The sequence below is a fragment of the Lytechinus variegatus genome, chromosome 4 (assembly GCF_018143015.1).
Source record: "Lytechinus variegatus isolate NC3 chromosome 4, Lvar_3.0, whole genome shotgun sequence".
Lineage (NCBI taxonomy): Eukaryota > Metazoa > Echinodermata > Echinoidea > Temnopleuroida > Toxopneustidae > Lytechinus > Lytechinus variegatus.
The window spans coordinates 34,193,817-34,220,129 of NC_054743.1; the positions used below are offsets into that span (position 1 = coordinate 34,193,817).

At 36.7% G+C, this 26,313-nt stretch overlaps 1 protein-coding gene across 6 annotated transcripts; it reads left to right on the forward strand.

The window, feature by feature from the left end:
- Positions 1-225: 225 nt before the first annotated feature.
- On the forward strand, positions 226-25,345 carry LOC121413899 (rab-like protein 3). 6 transcript variants are annotated; one of them, XM_041606887.1, is made up of 10 exons: positions 226-281; positions 13,085-13,176; positions 13,830-13,947; positions 15,292-15,409; positions 15,948-16,095; positions 17,252-17,323; positions 19,644-19,691; positions 21,024-21,035; positions 23,267-23,358; positions 24,974-25,345. In XM_041606887.1, the coding sequence occupies exons 1-9, from the start codon at positions 230-232 to the stop codon at positions 23,330-23,332; spliced, it is 726 nt and encodes a 241-aa protein (XP_041462821.1). In that variant the 5' UTR covers positions 226-229; the 3' UTR covers positions 23,333-23,358; positions 24,974-25,345. The 6 variants fall into 6 exon arrangements, with proteins under 6 accessions (XP_041462821.1, XP_041462819.1, XP_041462822.1 ...); XM_041606885.1 differs by having other exon boundaries at positions 23,267-23,305; XM_041606888.1 differs by lacking the exon at positions 21,024-21,035.
- Positions 25,346-26,313: the final 968 nt, after the last annotated feature.

Consider the following 26,313-nt stretch of genomic DNA (forward strand, 5'->3'; position numbering starts at 1 on the left):
CCTCCCCCATCCCATTTTTTCCGGGAGCGCCCCCCCCCCCCCCCCCCCCAGATCCGCGCCTGTGCATGTGACGACGGAGTGCCGTAATGTATTTTGAATGCAATGCAAAAATTAAAATAATGCCAGCAATATTTCGGCGATACCATACTTGATTAAATCGGATCTTAGGCTTAGCCTTAGGAATCTAGATCTGGATTTGGTCAAGAAAAATTACTTTATCGATGTTACGATGTCGTCAATTGATATCGAAAAGGTGAAAATCCTAGTCGTAGGGGATTCTGGTAAGTTGATATGTTGAAATAAGTGGCATATTCGTTGTAAACCACGTAGAGCTTACTGCCAATTTTTGACGTTACGAAAGTGACAACACTGTCTACACTACAGTCCCGTGTGTAGATTTGGATGTGTGTGATTTAGAATACTGAATTGAATAGATATGAAAATTGAGACTTAAGATTAAGAAGACACAGCATCACAGATTTATCCTGTCAAATCCACGACTTGCAATGTTTTATAAATAAGATTTTGGTCCCACACCTGTTAGAGTTTACCAGTCAGTCTCTCAAATAAATTTCAGTAAAAATGCAAACTTTTAGTTTTACATTTTCAGCACTCCTAGTACCAATGAGGTCCAAACATTAACATGTATGGACCTCATAGGCGACATTACCCAAAATTATGGGTTAGACAATTCAGTTCTGATTTCAAACCCAAGACTTTGGTAAATGTACGCCTTAATACAAATTGGAGTTATGCGATATGACTTTCATTTGGTGGGAAGCCTTTAAATATTTCAAAAAATGAGTTGAAATTAAAATGAATTACTATTAAACTTACATTTCAGGCCCTTTTTGTTGATTTTCGGTGAGCGTTCCACACAGCTGCGACGAGTGATCAACTCCGAAGTGATACGCGAACTGGTCAGCTGATCGGTCAGGTGATCGGTAGATTATCTTTTTGTCAGACGTTCATAATTTATGTAAAGCGTATCAATCTTCAGTATCTTGATTCCAAAGTATCAGTATTGCAGATAAATGTCATTATTGATTGGAATCAGTGGCGGATCGGGGGGGTGGGGGTGAGCATTTCTGCCCGATCCCCCTATTGAGATTTGTAGTAAATATTTTGGAATTAAATACGTTGTTCATACTAGTTATGCGACCCCTCCCTTATGATGATCACAGCATTATTTGTAATGGGGATATTTCGTTCATATTCTTGTCTCTTTCTCTTTTTAGCCTTTTTTTGCTTGTTAAAACCTTTTTTCCTTTTTTTTTGGGGGGGGGGGGGCTCGCCAAATTTTACGTGGGTCAAAATTACCTTCATTTTTTTAGTGACAATCTTTTTTTCATTTGTCCAGTTCTACGCGAGACAAAATTACCTTCGATCATTATTATAGTTAAAAACTTTTTTTTATTTATTTTTTTTTTTGGGGGGGAGGTTGCCAAATATCACGCGAACGTTTTTCAGCTTCTACTTTTTTATTCGACTTATAATCAAATATTAAATGGGGCTTACCACAGTTTTTTTTAAAGTCAATTCATAAGAATATTCCTCCTCGGGATTTGAGCTTTCATGAAATATCAATTTTTTTCATGATTACCAAAAATACTTAAAATTTTTTATCGGTGTATGCCTATAAAGCTTTAGCTCATGCGTTGCGCCTGCCATATTTTAATGCTGATCAACTTTATGCTTTTAATGAATTCCTAAAAACAATAAATTCTCAGATCATCAATTTTGTCGCAATCGAATAATTCGATTGCGTCTCTCTATCAGTTTTGAATATTCATAAAAAATATCAGCTCGTGCTTTTTGCTCATAATATTTTGATTAGTAAATTCTTCTCTTATATAATCGAGTCGGATAGATAGATAGATAACTAGAGAGAGAGAGTTGGGGGGGTCCCTCAGCTACTTGTCCTCGCTTATTTGTTATTATTTGTTATTATGCTCATGTTGTGAGAGCTTTGTGTTTTCACATTTTTTTCTTTTTCAACCTTTTTATTGTCTCGGAGCTTCCCTCTATTTCTTTACACTATATAATGTAGTCCTTTTTACCTCATTGTTTCAATCATTGGCGGCGGAAGCCCCAAATTTTAGGAGGGGACAACCTAAAAAATTTTGACAAGCAAAAAAAAAGGCTCTCAACCCAAACATTTTAGGGGGGGACGTAGGAAAATAAATTGACAAGCAAAAAAAAAAAGGTCAACAACAAATTTAGGGGGGAACGTCCCCGCTTCCGCCGCCTATGGTTTCAATTCTTTTTTTGTTCTCATTTCAATGAAAACATCATTATTAAACTGACGTAGAAGACTTTATTACGAAATTTTGACATTGTTTTGTTTCATTTGTTTGGCTTTCTTTTTTTCTTCTCCTCATCTTCTTTTTCTTCTTACTTTTTCCCTTTCCTTATTTTCTCTTCAGTATTTCATTTTATGAGGTATCCGCCAATTTATACAACACCAAGCATATAGAGGCGGATAATCAGTGAGGGAGCATGACGGTGTGCCGCTCTAAAAAAAAGGAGGAATATTGGAAGAAAAAAAAAGAAGGGATGGGGAAAAAATAAAGAAAAAAAAAAGATGATGATGGCAATGATGATGATGAAAATTATCTTGGTGATGATGATGGTTGTGGTGACGGTTGTGGTGATGATGATGGTGATGCTAATGATAGTGGTGATGATGATGATGACGAGATGTAATTTTGTTATTTTGTCTTTGAAAAAATTAAGTAGTGCAAAGTTGAATTCATTTAAAGTTTATTATGAAAATAGCAGAAAAAAAATTGGTATGCGTTCGAGGAAAATCCATCCCCCACCAATCTTTTTCAAAGGTAAGATTTTTTTTTTGCCCGGGGGGGGGCCACTTCCATTCACGAGTGGATACCATGCGCGACCATGGGGTCTCGAAAAGCACCCTAAACACGTAATTTCCATATTCTGAAAATGCACCCCTTAACAAGTATTGGCGTGTGAAACCCTACCCTTAACAAGTATTGGAAACAAAACGATACTCTTGGCAAATATTCCCTGAAATGAACCCCTAAACAAGTACAGGAATGTTTTATTGTTACGGGTCCTTCGGTCGTCGGCTTTACCTTATTTGGTTTAGTACGACCCCACCTTCTACACCTCGCGCAAATCGGACTCTAAACACGAAGTGTTGGAGCAAAAAGGACATCCTTTATAAAACATTTTGATTTTGTTTTATCATCCCCGCAAATTAGACCCTAAACACGACGGTTTTCCTAGCGAATTAATAGATACCCTTTTTTCGTTATTTTTGTGTTTTTGACACCCTTATCACGTTACGTAGGTAACGTGCCCTATCGTGAAAAGGACATCCTTTTTACGTGTTTTTTTGGTCGCGCATGGTATCCACTCGTCAATGTAAGTGGCCCCCCCCCCCCGGGTTTTTTTGTGACGGCGTAGGCCTTTGCAAGCAGCTATTATTATGGTAAAAAAGTAAATGAAATGTCAAGAAATACATGATAATGATTTTTATGGTACATTTAGTATATCAATTCATACTTGTTATCAAAAAGAAAAAAGTGGGTCGTTACGGACCATTAAAAATGGGAAATTTGGGCATTTTATATTTAGGATAGAACAACTGCTCGTTATAGACGTCACAATAAATCAAGCATTCTAAATTCTATCAACTCCATTTTTTGTCAAATAACACCTTCATCGATATTTTGAAATGATTTTTCTCATATTTTCATCATCTTTTTATCAGGGTGAAATTCCCCTTTAATTTACAAAACAGATTCGCAAACAATATCAAGAGTAGTGGGAGGCAAGGGTGGAAATCTAAGGTAGGGGACCAGGGGCTGGAAAACAGGCAAAAAAAACAAAAACAAACTAACAAAAAGGAAGGTTTATCACCCCCAAAAGAAGGTCGTCTCGTCCAAAATACATGTTTTACTTCGATTTAAATGATGTAGGCCTATTTCTTACCATCATATATAAACAAAAATAGTAGGGGGACATTTGATAATGTGCCCCTACTATTTTGGGTTAGGGGGAAGTGTCCCCCTGGGATTTGCGCCCATGTGGGTGGGGGGTGTTGCACCTCCTTTCGGAATCATTATGGAACAGTGTGAATAGTCGCTGTGATTTCGATCTCATACCTATAAAAAAAATAGAACAGAAGAACGCCTTGACCACAGGCCAAAATGCCTAACAATTTTTCCGCGGCATTAGCGACTCTCGTAAGGGGCGCTCCATTTATAAATAAAGTTGCATGTGTAGCTGTCTATGGCGACAGAATTTATAGCAGAATTGAAGCCAGAAGCGTGGGAATTTTCAAGAAAATTCAAGAAAAGAACCGGTGAGTACCGATTTAACAGTACTAATCTAATTAGTTACATGTATTGAATTATAAGAATATTCAATTTTTCGTGAAACAAAGCTTAGTTCTAAGCTAGGGCGGCCCAAATGCGCGTGAGTGGAGTCCCAGTTTCTTAACACGGGTAAGTATTGCGTTGTCGCCTAGAGTGATTTTCAGTAGAGGCGCTGGTCCAAAAATTGGGATTGTCCCAGAAAACAAGGATATCCTCATAAACCAAGACAAATCATGTCTTGATAAATTGAGACTGTCTTTGTTTATGGGGACGTTTTTTTTCACTTCCCCCTACGGCTACGGGACAAAGACAGCAATTACGAATATTGAGAGTGCTAAAAATAGATTCAGTGACCTCAATTCCACCCACTCTAGGCGACACCGCAATACTTACCCGTGTTAAGAAACTGGGACTCCACTCACGCGCATTTGGGCAGCCCTAGCTTAGAACTAAGCTTTCTTTCCGTAAAAAATCTTTATTCTTATGATTCAATAAACGTTAATGAATGTATAATTACTCTTAAATCGGTACTCACCGGTTCTTTTCTTGAATTTTCTTCCAAATTCCCACGCTTCTGGCAACAATTCTGCCTACGATTCTGTCGCCATAGACAGCTGTTCATGCAACTCTATTTATAAATGGAGCGCCCCTTACGAGAGTTGTTAATGCCGCGGAGAAATCGTTAGGCATTTTGGCCTGTGATCAAGGCTTAGCTGTTCTATTTTTTTTTCATATGTGTGAGATCGAAATCACAGAGAGTAAACACTCTTCCATATGGAAGAGTGTATACTCGCTGTGATATGATCCCGATAGGGAGGCGCAACACCCCCACCCACATGGGCGCAAATCCCAGGGCCGTGGGACATGTACCCCTCACCCAAAATAGTAGGGGGCACATTATGAAATATCCCCCTACTATTTTTGGTCATTTCATTCAAAATAGAAATAAAACATTTGGAAGAGACGATCTTTTGGGATGCCCCCCTTTTTTTGCTTGTTTGCTTGTCAAATTTCTTTTGGTTAAGATGACCTTCTTTAGGGGGTGATAAACCTTCTTTTTTTTGTTTGTTTGTCAAATTTTCCAGCCCCTGGTCCCCCTACCTTTGGGGAGAGATTTCCGCCCTTGCAAGTAGACATACTCTTGATATTGTTTGCGAATCTGCACGGGCGTCGGAGGCTGGGGGATGAGGAAAAGCGGTGAGACGAGAACAAAAATAGAAGCGGAAAAGAGGACAGAAAAAAGTGAAAGAAAGAAAAATTAATGGAAAATAAAAGGGAAGAGAAAATAGGGAGAAATGTGATGGGTAAAAAAAATTGGGGAAAGAAGACAGAAAAAAGTGAACGAAAGAAAAATTAATGGAAAATAAAAGGGAGGAGAAAATAGGGAGAAATGTGATGGGTTACGTCGAGATTTATGTGCCCGTGCAAAAAGAAATGAGCAGAGGTTGAGATGTTGTCCGTTTGGGCAAATGCCTCTCTGTTTCTCGGACTGGCGCCCGTGTTGCAAAAAGTGTTACCGTAAGCTGATGGAATCACTGCTTCATACCGACAGTGACAGGATTTAGCGGTTGTAGGTATAAATCGCGCTCTAACACTCTAAAACTGTGTTCTTTATCAAAAAGCTGTCCTTCATATTCATTTTCGCAAAAGAATATAAAGTTAATTTAAATCATTGTCTGTAGTTATCCTGTTTATGTTTAAAATACTTAGAAATTGGGTTAGGTTATAAGGTTACCAAATTATCAGGGCAGAAAATATATATTTTTTTTTTATTTTGCGCGTCGAGCTGGCATTATTTGATCTGTGAGATTATGTTTTTGATGACATTCATTGTGTTCACAGCAATAATTATTAAACATTGCGCACGCGCCGTGCGCCGCATGAATTATGTAGATCAGTGAATAACTTACCGCTACACACGAGCAGTTGCATAATATATACAGAGCAACTGCCCATGTTTAATGGTCCATAATATACCGACTTTTTTCTTTTTTGGAAAGAGTATGAAGTTATCTACTGATATACTGAATGTACAATAAAAGTCATTATCATGTATTTCTTGACATTTCATTTACTTTTTTTCCCATCCCATAGCTGCTCGCATAGACCTACGCCGTCACAAATAACAAAACAAAATCTCACTTTTTTTTTCTTTTTTGGTGGGGGATGGATTTTTTACTGGATACGCAACGGTACAATTTTTCAAATCATTTTTTTCTGCTATTTTCATAATAAACTTTAAATGATTTCGCCTGTGCACTATTATTTTTTTAAGACAACTTAACAAAATTACATCTCGTCATCATCATCATAGCATCGTCACCAACTTCATTCTCATCTTCATCACCACTACCACCATCATTATCATTATCATCATCATCACCGCCACCATCACCACCACTATCATCTTCACCAAGATAATTTTCATCATCATCATCATTGCCATCTTCGTCTTTCTTTTTTTCTTATTTTTTCCCCTTCCCTTCTTTTTTTCCTTTCTATTTTCCTCCTTTTTTAGATCGAGGGGCATACCACCACGCCCCCTCACTGGATATCGGCCTCTAAATATGTTTGTTGTTGTATATAAGTTGGCGGATGCCTCATGAAATGAAATAAGAGAAAATAAGGAAAAGGAAACTAAGAAGAAAAAAAACAAGAAATGAGGAGAAGAAAAAAGAAAGCCAAACAAACAAGAAAAAACAATATCAAAATTTTGTTGTAAAGTCTTCTACGTCAGTTTAATAATTATGTTTTCAGTGAAATGAGAACATAAAAGAATTGAAACAAGTAAGAAGGGCTATACATCGTAGCAAAGAAATAGAGGGAAGCTCCGAGACAATAAAAAGGGTGAGAAAAAGAAGACTTTGAAAACCTCACAACACGTACGAGCATAATAAAAAAAACTGGAATAAGCGAGGACAAGTAGCTGAGGGACCCTCCCCCTCTCTCTATCTATTTATCTATCAAACTCGCATATACAAGAACTTCTTACTAATCAAAATATTGCGAGCAAAAAGCACGAGCTGACATTTTTTTTAAATATTCAAAACTTATAGAGAGACGCATTTTAAACATTATTCATGAAACTTATTAATCATTCATTTCCAATCATTCGATTGCGACAAATGATCTGAGAATTTAGTGTTTTTAGGAATTCATTAAAAGCATAAAGTTGTATCTCAACATTAAAATATTGCAGGCGCAACGCATGAGCTAAAGCTTTATACAAAGATTTAAAAAAATGACATTTTAAGTATTTTTGGTAATCACGAAAAAGATTGATATTTCATGAAAGAAAGCTCAAATCCCGAGGAGGAATATTTTTATGAATTGACTTTAAAAGCCGGGGGCCACTTCCATTCACGAGTGGATACCATGCGCGATCATGGGGTCTCAAAAAGCACCCTAAACACGTAATTTCCTGATTCTGAAAATGCACCCCTTAACAAGTATTGACGTGTACCGTACCCTTGACAAGAATTGGAAACAAAACGATACTCTTTAAATATTCCCTGAAATGCACAAGTACAGGAATGTTTATTGTTACGGGTCCTTCGGTCTTCGGCTTTTTTACCTTTAATTGGCTTAGCACGACCCCACCTAGCTTCTACACCTTGCGCAAATTGGACTCTAAACACGAGGTGTTGGGGAAAACAAGGACATCCTTTATAAAACATTTTAATCTTGTTTTATCATCTCCTCAAATTCGACCCTAAACACGTAATTTTCCTAGCGAAATAGATATACCCCTTTTTCATTATTTTTGTGTTTTTGACACCCTTATCACGTTACGTACGTAACGTGCCCTATAGTGAAAAAGATTTTTTTTTTGTCGCGCATATGGTATCCACTCATGTAAGTGGCCCCCGGGCTTAAAAAACTGTGGAAGCCCCATTTAATATTTGATTATGGGATTATAAGTCGAATAAATAAAAGCTGAAAAAAAAAGTATTTTGTGTTCCTCTATCATAATTCTCTTTCTCTTTAACACTAGTTCCCTTTTTTTTTTTCGGGGGGGGGGGTATTTTGGTTAAAAAAGCTAGCTAGGAGAGAAAAAAAAATCATAATTTCTGGCTGTAGTCGTTGAAGTGGTAGGGACACCCCCCCCCCCCCCCCCCGTTATGCATTACGCCAATATGGGACCAAATGATCCTTCATGTCCGGCACGAAACTTATGCAATAAATTAAACTTTATTTTTTGAAAAATTTAAAGCTTGCGCTGTTAACTCCAATCGCTTTCACCTGAATTTGCGATGAATGCTAGCGTTATGAAATATATCATTATCAACGTCTGGCGAAAAGAATAACCAACCGATCACCTGACGAGAAAGCGTATCACGTGATCTGCATAACAGCTTCGATCGCGAGTCAGAAGTGAAGAGCAACTGCCAAGAAAATCAGGAAAAAGTCGTCAAAATGTAAGTTTCCCTTAATATCTTTCATTTTATTTTTGTTGCTTACAATGAATTTACGATCCTTAATTATAATATTGGCCAAAAAAAGAAATAGAGAGCGTACTTGTGAAATAATATCGAAATATCCTGTACTCAAAGATTTCTAACCCCGCAATTCCACTGATGTCGCCTATGAGGTCCATACATGTAATGTTTGGACCTCATTGGTACTAGGAGTGATTCCACCCAGTTCACCGTCTATTTTTATGACTTACCGTCTTCCAATAATCTTGTTATGAAACCTGATATGTTTACATTGACTAGCACACTTGATTGGTGTCGGCACTTGGGCGCTAATGCAGTTTCGCACCGGCCGGTTACCAGCATACCTCATCACCAATATTTGTTCCCAAATGTCATGACAAGTCAGAGTCTCTCAGTCAGATTTCGATGTCAATACATCCACCACTTTTCAAAATATCGTGATCGGGAATGGCTGTATTTCGACTTCGATCTCAACGTCGTTGATCGACACGGCGTAGACATCGCTTCGCAGATCGCTTGGATTCACCGTGCACCGTAATGTTGATATGAACTGAAGTTAGCAACCAAATCATGCGAGAATGTGGCGAACAAACTGCCAGCATGCCGCATGCGAATCTATGTTCGCATGATTTGGTTGCTAACTTCAGTTCATATCAACATTACGGTGCACGGTGAATCCAAGCGATCCGCGAAGCGATGTCGATCAACGACGTTGAGATCGAAGACGAAATACAGCCATTCCCGATCACAATATTTTGAAAAGTGGTGGATGTATTGACATCGAAATGTGACTGAGAGACTTGTCATGACATTTGGTAACAAGTATTGGTGATTAGGTGTGCTGGTAATCGGTTGGTGCGAAACTGCATTAGCGCCGGCACTTGACAGGTGAATGAACTTTCCTAGATTTCTTGTGTGAAGAAATCCTTATAAACTGAGACAGTCCCTTTAAACTGGGACGATCCCAATTTTCTGACCAGCGCCTCTACTTATTTTACATAACATGGTCATGGAATAATTTTCCTGGTATCGCATCGCAATTTGCTCCACTGTCCACATTTTTAAAGACTGTTATACATATATTATTGCATGAAGTCTTTTGTATAGCATATTTTTACATAGGACTGTACATTAGGCCAAGTAAAAAAAGAAAGTAGTTGATCGTCCTCGCGCGCATCTATTTTGGCCGCCGCATGGAAATTTTTTATATTTACTATTTTCAAAAATTGGCTAAAAAAAAAAAAAAATTGTGATGTTCCTTTTTTGATGTTCCCTTTTTCATTGCAGCATCAATTTTCTTGATATTTACTATTTTTATGGCTGCTGAATAGCGAAAAAAATCGCAAAATTGGCGAGCGATTAAATTTTGCTCTCATTTTCTTTGGGATCTCTCTCGCAACTTCAAAAACAATTGCAAAGTCCGATATCGCCGTAACTGCAAGAAAGAAAAAAATTCTGATTTGGTTTTCTATTGGAATTTTGAAGATACCATCATAAATTAGCAAGAAAATAAAGTTTGCAAACTCGGGGAAGATCACGGATTTCTTCATTTTTAGTGCATTTTCGGGGACCCCGCTTCCTGAATCTGAACTAATCCGTCGCGTGCTTTGGAAATATGGCGCAGAAAAATCAATTTTAGTGACGTAAATTTGTATTTCGGCGGGTTTTTTGGTGAGTGATAGCACCTATACTTCGATGTGTGTTACGGTGATTGACTGTGCTTGTTGTGACTCTGTTGGGTAATGCATGACTTGTGTGCTGGGATGATGTTATTGACTGTGCTGGCGCAACATGTGAATTTGTGAAATCAATTGAGTTTTCTAACGTCAGCAGGCAGTGCATTGAATATTCAAAAAATAATTTCAAGTGGGTTATTCTTTATGAAGATTGAAAATCATTAATGGGATTCCAAGAAGTGCCAATTCTGTTCAAATTTGATAAACTTAAATTCTTCCTTGAGCTATTCAATTTGATGGAAAATTGTAAAACTAAAAATTAGTTAGTAAATATATCTAACACTTACAGTTACAAACATGAAATAATAAACATTATGTGAACAATTAACAATTAATTCAATCATCATTTAACATTTGATATCAATTAGAAAATGAATAAAAATTGAACAGTATTAAACAACATGTTAATGAATATACAAGCAGCTGGAAAACTGCGATGCGAAACCATGCCCAGAGCTAAAAAGAGATTGGCTCTGGAAAACTAATGATGGCTCCTTGGTAATAAAAATGACCCCACCCCCATGCTTTTTTTACCTTTACAATATATATAGGCCTATATTAATATAGAATAATGTTTAAATCATTCACTTGACATGAACGTTTTGTTTTACAATACAGTACCGGTATACATCAGTATAAATACATCAATAGATTTTTATCGCATAATACATTTTCCATATATTTCCAATCAATTGTATGTATGCATACATTTCTTCTCATTTATTATTAATATTAAGCATGCATCGATCAAATATTTCGAGCTTGACATGGCCTGACAACCATTAGAATAAAAAATAGCAAAAAAATAGTAAATAGTAAGGACCTCCCTCATCATTGATGTCAAAAATCGGGCCGAGAAAATGCCTCCTTGTTTTTAAAAAAAATAGTAAGATAGCAAATAGTAAGGACCTCCCTCATCACCGCTCTCAAAAAACCCGGACGATCAACTACTTTCTTTTTTGGCCTAAATTTATAGCTGAGAGAGCTTTTCTCTTATGACCGAAAATGCTATTCAAATTTGTAAAGCAAATTATTTCTAGACAGCTGGCTGCCGTCTGTTTCGAGGAGTTTTTCAACATTTTTAAACATTTCTCCTTGTACACAGATGGCTCGCGATCGTGCAGCCGCCGTTTAGGGATTAACGATGCCAAATCCCCCGACGGGGTTCATCGATTTTTGTCTTTATTTAGAAAAGATATAAAGAACTGGACCAAAGTACAGATTATTATTCTGTTTTCGCCTGAAATGCACCAAAATGGGAAAAATAAATTTAAAAGGACAAAAACAGTGATTTACTTTGGCTGTCGCGCAACTTTACTTCCTTGGTTTATCCTAACTTAATACATAAACATATGGCCATTGAGTCCTTGTACAGATTGAGTTAGAACTTCAGTCTCTGTGTTTGGTGAGTGGAGCCAACAGAGTTCAGCGGAACAACCAATTTAACAGAGACCAAAGCTTTTGGTCTAAATTATTCCCTGCATCAGAAATTATGCCTACTATTCACTAACCAGGATAGGATCTTTTAGTGCCTAACGTTAATCAAATTTGTTAAAACTAAAAAGTGCACAAATAATCGGACAGTTACAAATATCAGACTTCGGGCTTGGCCTCATTTTTTTTTTAGTAAAGAAAGTTCAGTTTGAAAAAGGGAGGGAGAGAGAGAGAGAAGATGAAATTTCTAATAATTTACATTTATTATATTTTTATTTGTTACTTATACCATGGTCACATTTGCTCTACGGCGGCCGTACGGCGAGTCGAAAACAGCCGTTTCAACATTTTTGTACCAACCACATATACATGATATAGGTGGTTTGAATTGAAATTAATAAAACGGCTGTTGTCGACTCGCCGTACGGCCGCCGTAGATCAAATGTGACCAAGGTATTATCATGCTTTTATTTTAATCTAACTTATCTAGATTCTTGATAATTTATTTATTTACACAACATATTTTTTTAAAGTGCAGTGATACATGTACATGTACCTTGCCCTCCCCCCTCCGTACTGGGAACATAGAAAATGTTAGGTTATGATAAGAATGTTTCTGTGTGGTGGGTACAGATCATTAATTTTCCGTTTTCCTGTCCCTGGTGCATGAGATTAATATAATAGCATGTTGCACAATGTACTTGGCAAACTGTGAAATACGAAATACCAGTCATTCGTGGACGCATTGTTGTTTTTCGTGGATGTAAATGAAAACCACAATTCAAAAGAATATATGAATAATCAAGACATCAAAGTTGGTGCTTATCTCATTAGATTTTAAACCACCATGTCAATCTAGTACAAATGACCTTCCTCTGATCATGCGTAGAATCTTTTCATCATGCGCAGAAAGGAACTACGAACTGGCTTATTAAAACTGCTGGGGCTTGTTAGTAACATCATACTGTAGATATTTTATGAAGATATACAGTTGCATTCTTTTGGAGCGGGCCATATAAATAATCTAATTGTTTTCATCCAATACAGTTCCAGTATAGTTTAAGGTATGTGGAAATAATTGATATTAAAAACAAAAATTATGAAATGTTTCTAACTTGATTTACAGGTGTTGGCAAGTCATCTCTAGTACATTTGATATGTCATGGGCAACCTATTTTGAATACCTCTTATACAATAGGAGCATCACTTGATGTAAAGGTTTGTAAACATATTAACATTTATACTGAAAGAACATCACAAAAAAAAATCAAATATAAAATAATTGATTTGTGTACATGTTTATAAATTTAAGTTGCTTATTATGGGAAATACAATTGGTAGGAACAACAATGGAGATTGAAATAAAAAGCTATCATATGAAATTTTCATATACAAGAGATGGTGAAGATGATTTATAAAAATGTAAAGATTGAAATCATAAACATGTAGGCCTCCTGAAATTGCATCATCAGCATTCAAAGGGGTTTGTAAAATCATACCAATCTTTTATATGATCAACATTATGGGTTCCTGTCCACATCGCTTGCCCAAAATGTTATACATATACATGTATTTGATGATTAAGAATTAATCAATTTACATAAAAAATATGATCTTGATGTTTTCCGGTCTAATATTTCCAATAACATACTTCTGAAAATTAAAATGAAATGGAGTACTCTTACATGGACAATTGTATTAAAGCAGACATTCAGTTTTAGTCTACTGTTGTATTGTGTTTTTGTACATGCTAGTGGTTCACCATCTGATATGATAATCTTATCATACATGATAACTGATTGGTCAATATTCCACTTTTTTATTGAGTAATGAATGCAAGGAATAATATGATTGGTCATTTTCCTCGTCAGATTCACGAATACAAAGAAGGTACTCCCTCTCAGAAGACCTGTTTTGTAGAATTCTGGGACATCGGTGGGTCTGTTAACCATGCCAATAGCAGGCATATATTCTACGCATCACTCAACGGTAAGTAAGCTCAAAAGACATACTGAAATCATCAACTCCATGGTATATTCACAGAGAAAAAATGTAGATACATGGTTTCTGGTTAATATACCAACACCTCAATGATTCTAGCTATTCCAGTTTTAGTACCAATGTTAAAACAGTTTTTTATATATAATAATCTTTTTTTATTACAACCATGGATGATCGTGAGCTCATAAGTAGCCCATCCACCTCATATCTGAGTAGTTGTAGGTGTGAACATAGACCGAGTCTTACAAATAGGGATCTACTGCTTGTATCAAAATCATGGCTCTCAGCTCAGAGGATTGGGGGGCATCTATTGTTGCATCTCCTCCCCCCCCAAAAAAAAAGAAGATAATCCTCAGTGCTGATGGCCATGATTAGAATATAGATGGGTAAAAATGACATGCTTATTGCAGGACAGGTGGAATATCTGGAATGCCTACCCATGGTAAAACTATTTAAATAATATTGACTGGCTTTGAGGGAGATACCATAGGCCCATATATTTATTTCCCAAAGTAGTCTCATATACATGTATGGGTCTACTGAAGGAAATGTAATATGGTATGTCCCGAAAATTATAGCCAGTCACTATCATTATTATTGCCTATAGACCTTCAGTTGTATGATGTGGTAGTCAATCTATTTTTGTGAGCAGTTTATGTCTGTTTGCCTGTTGTTACTTCTAAACTCAGGATTACCTTGATGAAGTAATCCTGGCTACATGTAAGTAATTGTGACTCAAAGTGTATAAAGTGCAGGCACGCATAATGTGTGGCGCGCACATACACTTTACGCGTACACATCTCTATGTGCGTACACAAGAATTTTGCTCGGGTTGAATAAAATGGGAATATGGATATTATGGACCAATAATTTACTACATCGGGGCAAAAGGAAAATAACAAATTCACCTAGGAGGGGTGTATGAATATTATGGTCCTTATTCATTCAGCTGAACCCTGGATGGCTCATTGTGGCGTATTTTGTGTAGAGTTAATCAATCAGACGGACAAAATACTTGTTTATATCGTCTCTAAAATGCCTCATTCAGGTAATAATGTGGTACATTGAATGACTCAGAATGGGATACCAGAAATACTCTGTGACTGCAGGAGTCGTAGATGAGTGCAGTGGTTGCCTTAACCAGGAGGAAATGTCTGGTACCAGTATACCATGGAGGAAAGCCATCCAATATAATTATTTTTTTACCTATAATGATCATTGTTCATTAGCCCATGCGGCACTGGATGATAGTGCACAGAGAGTTTTGTACGTGAGTCTATGGGAAATTGTTAAATACTGTTCAGATATGGTAGTGATGTTTTTATTTTTCAGGTATCATTCTAGTTCATGATCTGACGAATCGTAAATCTCATACCAATCTTGGTAAATGGCTGAGTGAAATTCTACAGAGAGATCAGAACATTGGGTCAGAGAGGCATAGAACAAGTGTGTAAGTTAATCAGACATCTTTCTAATCTGAACATTATCATCATCATCGTCATCACCACCACCAACACGATGATGATGATGATCAACATCACCATCATCAACATCACCATCAGTATCATCAGCATCATCATCATCACCATCATCACCATTATCATCACCATCATCACCATTATCATCACCATCATCATCACCATCATCACCATCACCATCATCATCACCATCATCATCATCATTATCATCATCATCACCACCACCACCACCGCCAACACAACCACCAATATCATTATCATCATCACCACCACCACCGCCAACACAACCACCAATATCATCATCATCAAGCAACTTCCACGATGACAACCACCACCACCGTCATCGTCATCATCATCACCACCACCGTCGCAGCCACCACAACTACCAATATCATCATCAAGCAACTTCAACGACGACGACGACAACCACCACTGTCATCATTACCAATAATATTGATATCACTCTTATAATTTCCTCCCCCCCCCTCCCATCTCTTCTGCCAATATTAGGAGTGAGTATGACCCTGAGCAGTTTGCAGGCCACCATACACCCATCCTGGTGGTAGGAGTGAAGAGAGATCAACTTGATTCACAAAGACAAACCAAACTACAATCTTCTTCAATAGCAGAGGAATGTGGGGCTGATGAAATCAATTTAGTAAGTAGTGAAGACGTCGTTTGGTTAGTATTCATTTAAAATGGAGAATTTTTTCTTCTCAATGTATAGATTTATGCATTCTCATGCTTCATTATGGATACGATACTTTAGTACATCATGTATGTGTTCTTAGTGGTCTTCACTATAAACAATTGAGGGGGGATTATCAATACACCCTGTAGAGACAAAAGCCAGGAAGTCAAGTGCAAACAATAAAAAATCAATACACCATACATCTTTGTGGGTCAGGTTGTGTAACCAGGAAGTCGGATTATATTGTCTCTGAAAGATTCTGTTACTGTGACAGTCCAGAAATCACTCTCTTTACTTTCTCTTGCTTGAGGGCTATTCCACGGTTACTCACGTTACATTTGGAGACACCTTGACTCATACTTGGAGCTGTAACTCCATTATTATTGATAGGAACTAAACATCTCCGTATCACAACAAAGTACACAGTCTGACTATCGTTTGTATAAAAACAAAACTTGGGAAATTCTATTATGCTCCTGGCAAATCTTTGGAATGTTTCGGTTACTCACGTTACAGATTTGTCCCAACCTGTGGAATTGCCCTTGAGCACTTCATGTTGGATTATTACTGGATTGGAATCAGGGTATACAGTGATGTAATACGCACATGGATATTCATGAAACACCTGCTGCTGATCCCCCCCCCTCCCTGGAAAATTTGCTCAAGAATGGACTTAATTACTTGTATGTGTAGGTAAATCCTGCATTTATTAGTATACCAAATTCATTTTACAATTAAAACCTGCTTTGTCTGCCTGTATAGCAGGACTGCCTATCTATACAGACCACATTAAAAAATCCTGTATTATAAGGAATCTCTTACCTGCTCATAAAGATTGCTTTTATTGTCTCCCTTGTAGGTTGTAATAAAAGAGGTGAATAGGTCATTGTGAAAGAGATGAATAAATGCAATTATAAAACCTGTTAAATGCTCTACAAATTTTACATTCGCCACTTTCAGTCAAAATATTTTCAGCTGCTGATTTTTTTTATCTGTGTAACACTCTGAGTGTGAACCTTTTTTGCGTCCTCTGCAAAAAAAAATGCCCAAGGGCTTCCAAGTCAATGCACAAGAAATTCAATAATTCATCCCATTTTTTTTACACTTTCCCTCAAATGATTAGAACTGTACAGATGCCAAACACTTAGCACCAGGGACCACAAATGCTGTTAAACTGAGCCGTTTCTTTGATAAGGTAAGCACTAAATACAGTCGGCAGTTGTCTATGGAATGGGTATGCTGCTCTCATACCAAGGAATTATTTCATTTCTATTTGGTTCCAGTAAAGCACCCTACCCTGTTTTATAATTATGTTTTAGACCTCTGGGTCCAGTAACACAAAGATTAGCGATTAATCGTACGCTTGATTTTAACGATTGATTGTACATTGTAGTCTATGGAGTCAATCGTAGAAAAATGTTCTACGATCATTGCTAAGCTTTGTGTTACGGGACCCTGTTGTGGTCCAATCTTTCCCCTCCACTTCCAGGACCCTATATTTTCTTTATTTATAATTTCTTTTTCTGCAAATTATAGAAATGTCATGCATCTTAACATTTTAATGTCAAATTATTTACTGCATGCTTAGTCTATAGAAGTAAAACTTGAACCTAGTGGCCCGTAATCTGAAGTCGGTTTTCACTTAAACTCAGGTTTAAAGTTGTGGTTTAAGTATGGATAGCCAATTGTTTAATCACCAACAGTAGAGATACAATATTTCAGCTCATTTGGCTCTCAAATCATTCGTAATTCTCTAGGAAGTATAAATAGATGATTGCCGTCACCATCGATGAATCAGGAAAGAGCACAGTAGACATAAGAAACGTGCAACTTGATGAAAATATTTGACACTTTTGGATTCCCATAATTTTAGCACAGAGTTAGACCATGATCTATGTTAAACCTGACTTTAGAATACAGGCCAGATTGTCTTAACTACAGTAATTGAGTACCATGGCCCATCATCATTATTAACGCATTAAATTTCTAACAAAAATATGAATTATACATTGCATGCATATCACAGCTAGCAACCTGACATTGTGCAAGTCAAAGTTATGATTTCCATGCTTCTTTAAATCCTTTCCAAAAATGTACAGTATATAAATTCAAAATGTAATAATAAATCACATTTCTTTGTATAAAAAGGATCATGCAATTTTATTCTTGTGAAGAGTCCATTACATGGCATAAAGTTTTTTTTTTATAAAGAAATCAACAAAATTATCACAGAGATGTAGATGCACATGCAATGAAATATTGCTACATGTATTTTTAGACCATTTTTGTTTTACTTCATACAAAAACATTTGTTGTTTGATGTCTTTATACTGTCAAGATGACAGATACTTTTCTTCCATCTTTCTTGGTGATGATGTCTTTTAACCTTTTGGAGACTAAGCCTGAATATGTATATACTATGTGAGTAAAAAAAAACTTGACACCTCACAAATCACTAATTTAAGCAAAAATATGTCATGAATGCATGATCACTATATGTATGGCCTGAAAGAGTATCTTCTCTCAGATAATTTGATACCACATTTATGTGGTGTGTATTCACACCTGTATGCATTAATTAATCCAGATGTCAATGATGTTATAGTCCTACAAGGGTTCCATTAAAATCCATTTCAAAACACATGTTCAGTATTAAAGTTACATTTATAATCCTTTAATAATCACATTTTAGTATCAATTCTCAAGTTAATTTCATTGAAAATGGATAACAAATATGTTTACTAGTTCATGAAGGAGTTTGACATCATTGACCTCTAGATTCATTCATTGCAGTCATGCCTTACTTTGGCGCAAGTGAAAATTTGCATAACTGCAAAGAACACCTTCTGATTATCTAAGCGTGAAGACATACCACATAAATATGGTATCAAATTATTTGGGAGAAGATACTCTTTCCAGCCATATATACCAGTAAGGATTATGCATTCGTGACATTTTTTTTCAATTTGAGATTTGTAAGGTGTCAATTTTTTTACTCACACGGTATATATGCAGGCTGGAGCATGTGGAAAATATTTGTTATGATCAGCTAGGCTACAACAGGTTCAATTGTCGGGTCATTTATGCCTTTAACATTTAAGTATTGACACATAACTTATATATTCTCTCTTTTGTAAAAAAGTGATTCCATCTATTCTTCAACTGACTTGGTGCTTTTCATGTATAATACCTCTTTCAATAACTCTTCCTCTTTTGCATTTCTCAGTGAATACATTCAATAATTCAACCAGAAAGGACATCCATTGGGATTTTACCCTACATGAATTATCAGCATCACCTCACGTACAACTACCCTCCTTCAGTACTTTCTGTCTTGTGTCTTCTGCTGATGAAATCAGTGCCAAAACAAAGCAGACCTTTCTCAACCATGCTGCTTGAATAATTCAAAGCTTTACGATAAACATACAACAACGCTAGGGCTGACCGGCAATTTATTGAAAGGGGTATTATACAAATATATGATTCTAACATGAACTCCCTCTATCGTCCTGAAGGTGATCTCTCGTCGTAGCGGCCATAGTACTAGGGACGGTCCCAAAAAGGTGTGTAGAATTGTTAGAGTTAGCCTCAAATTTGTAGTTATTTTTTCATCACAGCCCCCCCCCCTATACCATATTGAAATACCCCTCTCCCTCACATTGTGTTATTTTAAACATTGATTCTTTGTTAGTAACTAATATGTTTTTATTGAAAATTTGTACCCTGTAATCAGTGTTCAGGCATTGGATATCAATCAGATATGTTGTGAAGAAAAATAGCATGAAGAAGTATTAATGATACTAATAAAGCATTTGAATATGATTCTCTGACATGTGTAAATGCATCATGTTGTCACAGATATATGATTGAATGAATTGGGTTTTAACCCCAACCTTCAGTACTGTGATGTACATTGTTTTCTAGGGTCAGAATGATGTGATGATTCTTCATTAAAAAAATTGTACATGAAAAATAGTGTGCCTAGTTTTATCCAAGGGAACAGGTTTTAAAATTAATTTCTACATCTTGAAGATAAGAAAATAAGAAGTATGGGATATTTACTTAATGATTTTAGCTATTAAAGTCAAAGAGATTTCTGCCTTTAAAGGCCACCGCACACCTTACGACCCGACCGGCCGGCTACTGGCTTGCGACTGAGTGAGGGGAGATGAATCGCAAGGCAGTCATAAGCCTCGACACTGCACACCTTGCGATCCGATCTGCGACTCACGCATGCGCTTTTTGGCATAGCATCTGAGAAATTGCGCTTACTACTGCGTATAAAATGCGCTTTGTTTATCATATTACGCGTTATGCAACTCTGCTGTCTGGGGGTGGATTGAGCTTGCGATCCAGTCTTAAGGATTCGACATGTCAAATCCTTTTCCTTGCGACTTGTCTCTGACCGGTCTGCGACGCTCAAGCTGACAAGAGCTGTGACGTCACATCTCCCCTCACCCAGTCGCAAGCCAGTTGGCGACCGGTTGGGTCGTAAGGTGTGCGGTGGCCTTAAGAGACTTGAATTTAACAATCGCCTCTGCAACCATCTATTTGCAGCGATGTGGTTACAAGCTACTATGTATTTTGCACAAGATCGCGACAGTTACACAAATAGGTGCACGGTCAATTATTAAAGGTCCTTTAGACAGACTTACATGTACCTCACATCCATGCAGTTGGCCAATGCTTAGGGTGCAAAACCTATGTATCTGAGTCCAGAATATTTTAATGACAGGCATTTGTCGATCCAATCAATACCTTTCTTCATTAAAAATAAATTTACTTTGTGCATGTTCATTCACAATCTAATGTTTCTATTTTCATATACATACATAATAATGGTTTGTTATCAATTTATTCTTTTTATGCTATTCGTTGTCATGGGGTTTTTGTAGTATTCCTTTGAGGTAAATCAGGTTTTAATTTTCATTTGTTTTTCATCTTCATATTCATTTAACCATAACATACTCATGAACATTCATATAATATAATGAGAAAAATGAATGGATACGGATAAATATATCTTCATTTTTATTCGGAACGTGAATTGCATGGCTACTTTTCAGGTTTTGCCGTTATCTCTCCCAACTTTAAGGGAAAAAATTCCATGCAATTCACATTTGTTTTTTATGTAAATATTAAGAACTGGTTAGAGGAGTCATTCACATTGCATTCAGTTTTATTCGAACGTATGTAATCTATGCAGTAAATTTTCATTCACCATGATCACCCGTTAAAGCCATTGATTTCACTTTCACTTGCGGCATCTCACAGACTGCATTCTTTGTATACTCTGATTTCATTTTGCACACATTCGTTGCAGTTCTATGATTTTTTTTATTGCATTTTGAATTTTTTATCATTGATATTTGGTGTTTGCAGAGGATTACGTACTATTGTTCCTCTGTTTTCAGTTCGCACGTCATTAACAGGAATCCACTTTACAGAATCTGCTTGTTGTATTGGTATAATGGACATCTGTTTGATGTGATTCCATGTTTGTTTAGCTTCATTTGGATTTGAATATGAAAAAAATCTTCAGGACTATTTTCTTGATTAGCGGTATATAAAGGCCTGTATTCTGAACTCCAGTTTAATTTGGTTTGACCTTTGTGTTGGCTCAGTTGGTAGAGCTTCCATCTCAACGGGGAGGTCGAGAGTTCAAACCCTGGCCGCATCAGACCAAAAGATGTTAAAAGATGGGAGTTGTACTACCCTGTTTGGCGCTCAACAATACAAGGGATAGAGCTACGTTGATCTGGCGCTGCACAGTGGCTGCCGGGCCCACGATTAATTGGACAAAAACATATTTTCTGAGGATTTCTGTTTCAAACAATGAAGTATGGATTTTCATTTTTTTTTGTAATTTAACTCTGGTCTAAATTTGTGGTTTAAAGAGAAATGCCAGTAGTTGCAGTAAACACTGATTTCATGAGAAAGTCTGTAAAACCAGGCTTAATTGTAAGTATATCATCGAGGATCTAGATCTGGTACAGTTTAACATAAACTGAACTTTGAAATCTTGAAATCTACAATGTACGCTGAAAAATGTTCACACTGAAGATCACCAACACAGATAGGCACACGTGGGACAGTGTATTATTATTGATGGAATAAAGACCTGACGGAAGTGACCGAATCCGCGCTTATTTTGCTTATTTCTCAGCAATTACACAATTTCTTCCAGAATCCTTTGGCACATATTTTTTATTCATACAAACAGATACTTGGGTGGTCATTATATTAGATTCTGTAAAAAGTCATTTTGAGATTGCTACCAATACTGGAATTTATCTTTAACTATGGATAGCCATTTATTACAGGTATCTCTAGCATTACAAGGTCACTTTGTCAGTTCATTTGAAGCACTTAAGTCATTCAATAATTGCTGAAATAGTTTATTTCATCATTAAAACAATATGAGGAAAGAGCCAGGTAAAGATAGGGAACATACAATGTAAATGCAACTTTTCCCATAATTTTAAGAAAGAGTTTGACCATGGCCTTTAAAGTCAAATTTCATTACTTCATTGAGAAATGCAGTGCATGCTGGTGTGGTGTGTTTGATTAACGTAACTAATCCAAATTTTTTTCGCATTAGATCTCAGAGTTTTGAAGTACTTTGAAGACCAAAGCAAAATTAAATGGATTAAAATGAATTTTGGGTAGATCAAACGATTCTTTTATTCTTATCAAATTATTATCATATTTGAAACAGAGGGTCGTGGGTTCAAATCCCAGCCATGGCGTAGTTTCCTTCAGCAAGAAATTTATCCACATTGTGCTGCACTCAACCCAGGTGAGGTAAATGGGTACCTGGCAGGAATTTATTCCTTGAAATGCCATCGCGCTGTAAAAGGCTGCGAGGCTAAAGCCAGGGTAATAATATCCAAGTCCTTTGGAAGCGCATAGAGACGTTATTTATAATGTGTTTTGCGCTATACAAGAACTGTCTATTATTATCATATTATTACTGTTTTATTACTTTTTCACCCAACAAGCCTTCTAACAGCTGTGGCACACATTTGCCAAACACTGTTGATAATTAATCTGTTAGACTTTAATATAGTGAATCAACCGATAGAATAAAGCATTTTTTTTTGCCTCTCATATTGTTGTTGTTGTTTTGTTTTTACAGGTTATAGAGAGGAGGTACTTCCCACGTGACACATCTCAGGTTGGTGAATATTTATACAACTGCTGATCATAATCACATGCATAGTGGGCTGTGTAAGTCACCCAATCATGTTACAGAGTATATAAACCTTTCCATTCCTCTAACACATACTATGGTTTGAATGTCACAATTTTATAAAAACAAATAATGCACATGGCCTGTCCAGTGTAGAAAGAAGTTTCCACCCTATTAACTTTGCTTCATGTGTTCCAGACTGTTTCAAAGTCGGATAATTTTTACTATCGCCTTTCATGTGAATTATCAGGATACTAACTCTACCAAGTTTCATTATACATGTGTGTTCAGTAGGTACATGTAGTAGCTGTTATTAAATCCTAAATCTTAATGATACAACTGCCGTAGAAATTGCATCCCTAGCGGGCATGCGGAAATCACACTCATAAATTGGAATATTACCGTTATGTATCCATCCATTCCTTTGCCTTTAAGACACATTGGTTTGAATGTAACCGACTGCACCTAGTTCATGTCCAGTAGGTACACCTAATAGCCTTAAATGAAATCTGAATATGCAACCACTGATGATAATCACATGCGTAGTGGACTGCATGAATCATGGAGCGTATAGCACTGTCCATTTTTGTAACAGAGATGCACATACACGTAGAATATAGCCCATTCATTTAGCAATGCCGATTTTGCACCAAGACTCAAACTTCACTAAATTACTTTACCAACCATAGTGATAGTGTTCATTAGCCTTATCTACTCTTTATACTAACTTTCCTGACACACTCTTTTGTACTAAAAAAGCATTTGCCTTGTGTGGTGTTGGAAAGTTGTGTTAATTTGTAGAAACTTGCATAAATTCTTAAAAAGCTTACAATTGTAAAGCTTTTGTTTATTTCACTCAACAGAGTTTTAAGCAGCTTTGTTACCTTATAAAAAAGTAAAATATTTTATGCGAGTTTTAGTGCAGCCATGTCAACTCCCTCAGCCATTTTTACCTTGTATAGTTTACATTATCTTTTTTTCTTGTTTAATCTGCTACTGTACATGTATGTACTGATATATAAGCTGTAGTAGGATGGGGGGGGGGGGTCAGGTGTCCGGACACTTCAAAATTTCGAAGCCTTCTTTTTTGTCTTTGAATGACAAAAAGTATATGAATTCAGTAGTTGTAATCTTCTTCAATTTTGTTCTCCATAATACTGCCTAATACTTAGTACTACAAACTGATGAAACTTTGCTTGATAGCTTTTCCAAATGGCTGTTTGAAATCGATTGTGCGGACTCACGACTACTGGGTATACATGTCATATTTTTGTTGCAAATTTAATGTGTAATTTGCTATGAAGTAATGTCAGTACCCATACTATCTGCGAAACAAGAATGCCTAGGGTGTTTGTGAATTACATGTATGCGACCTCAACTAGGAATGTAATGTACTATCCTGGCAAATTGGAAAGACAGGTCCCACTATTTCCCTCTCGAACATTAATTTTATATTGAATAGTTGTTGATTGTTTGCGTGTGTTTAAGTTTATTCTCATATTGATGAAGGGAGTCTTATTTCTTGTACAATTTTATATTGAATAGTTGTGATTGTTAGAGACTGTGTTTCAGTGTACTCTCATTTTGGTGAAGGTGAGCATCAGTTTGAGAATGGTTCCAACTAATTGTCTTTTGTTTTTGTCTGTCTTCCAGACTACGTCCACGCAAGAGAGGAGACGGATCAGTACATCGCAATACATGAAGACTCTTCATACAGACTAGCTGACGAATGAAGTGCAATCATATTATTCAGATGGTAGCAAACGCCTTTAAGAGACTTGACCTGAAATTGGTTGTGAAAATTTAAAAAAGACTCGCTTCCTGACTGGAGATGAACACCTTGGTTGAAAAAAGAGGATCAAATCTGAATGTCGGCTTTACGGTGTCAAGAAGATTAACTCTTCAAATAGAGATTGGATCTGGGCCTAGTCTTACAAAGAGCTGCGATTAATCAGGTCAAAAACAATTACACGGTATGGAAAGCCAGCAACGTCAACTTAAAAAATTATGTGTTTGTTCAAAATATTTCCAAGAGATGTATATTCATACATTCACTGTTTTCTTGACAATTCAGTATGCTTTTCTATGTTTTCAAAGGACATTGTGCAAATTTCATAAAGAAAAATAATAACATTGATGGATTTCCATATGCTTAAGATTGATCGGATCGATCGTAACTCTTTGTAAGAGTGGGCCCTGGATAGTTTGTGTGAAATGCAGATGGATACCTGAGCTGTAGGAACTTACTGAATTTGAGTCAGCTGACCATTTAAGAAGTACAGTACATACTTTTCAATTTTTGAAGGGATGTAGATAGTCTTCAGTGCAGAATAGAGATGGACACTAAGCTGTATGAAGAAGAGAGTCAAATCGAAATGCTCCTGGACTATTTGGAAAAGTATTACTTGGAAAATGCCACAAAGGATTTTTGATAGTTGTGTGAAATACACCTCAGCTTTAAGAAGGGACTTGTCTGAATGTGGCATATTACTCTGCCAAATCTGGAAGGGCTTTTGGATGTAAGGATATGATAATCTGCTTTGTGTTCAGGGGAGCGTTTCATCAACATTTTTGTCCGACAAGTTGATGATGATTGGCTGGGAGGCACTGTTCCTATGGTAACTGTCGGATAAAATGGGACTTGTCGGATAAAACGTCTGACAAGTCTTTTCATGAAATGCTCCCCCGGTGGCTGTTTGTAAGTTATGAGAGACTTTACAAATTATTGGTGATCCTCTTTTTGTGGTAAATGATACGTACACAACAGATTTTCACTGATGGTTTAGTTCTAAAGGAAGGGCAAACAGTCGTTGGTAAAGTCGCTCATATCTTCCAAACAGCTTCATAAATCACCCATCGGGCATGCACTGTCAGTGAAATGAAGCAATGCAAGATATTGAGCATGGCCAAGCACAACTGACATTGTCTGACATAGCAATCGTTTGTGATGTGCATTTTCCCAAATAACCTAATTCACCAGGATATTGGACAGG

What these genes read in the sequence shown, in the direction of transcription:
- LOC121413899 (XM_041606885.1), top strand. Translation starts at nt 230, where the DNA reads ATGTCGTCAATTGATATCGAAAAGGTGAAAATCCTAGTCGTAGGGGAT. An exon ending in CCTAGTCGTAGGGGATTCTG is followed by an intron (nt 282 to 13,084) that starts GTAAGTTGATAT and finishes CTTGATTTACAG; the next exon opens with GTGTTGGCAAGTCATCTCTA. An exon ending in TGAGCCGTTTCTTTGATAAG is followed by an intron (nt 17,324 to 19,643) that starts GTAAGCACTAAA and finishes ATCGTCCTGAAG; the next exon opens with GTGATCTCTCGTCGTAGCGG.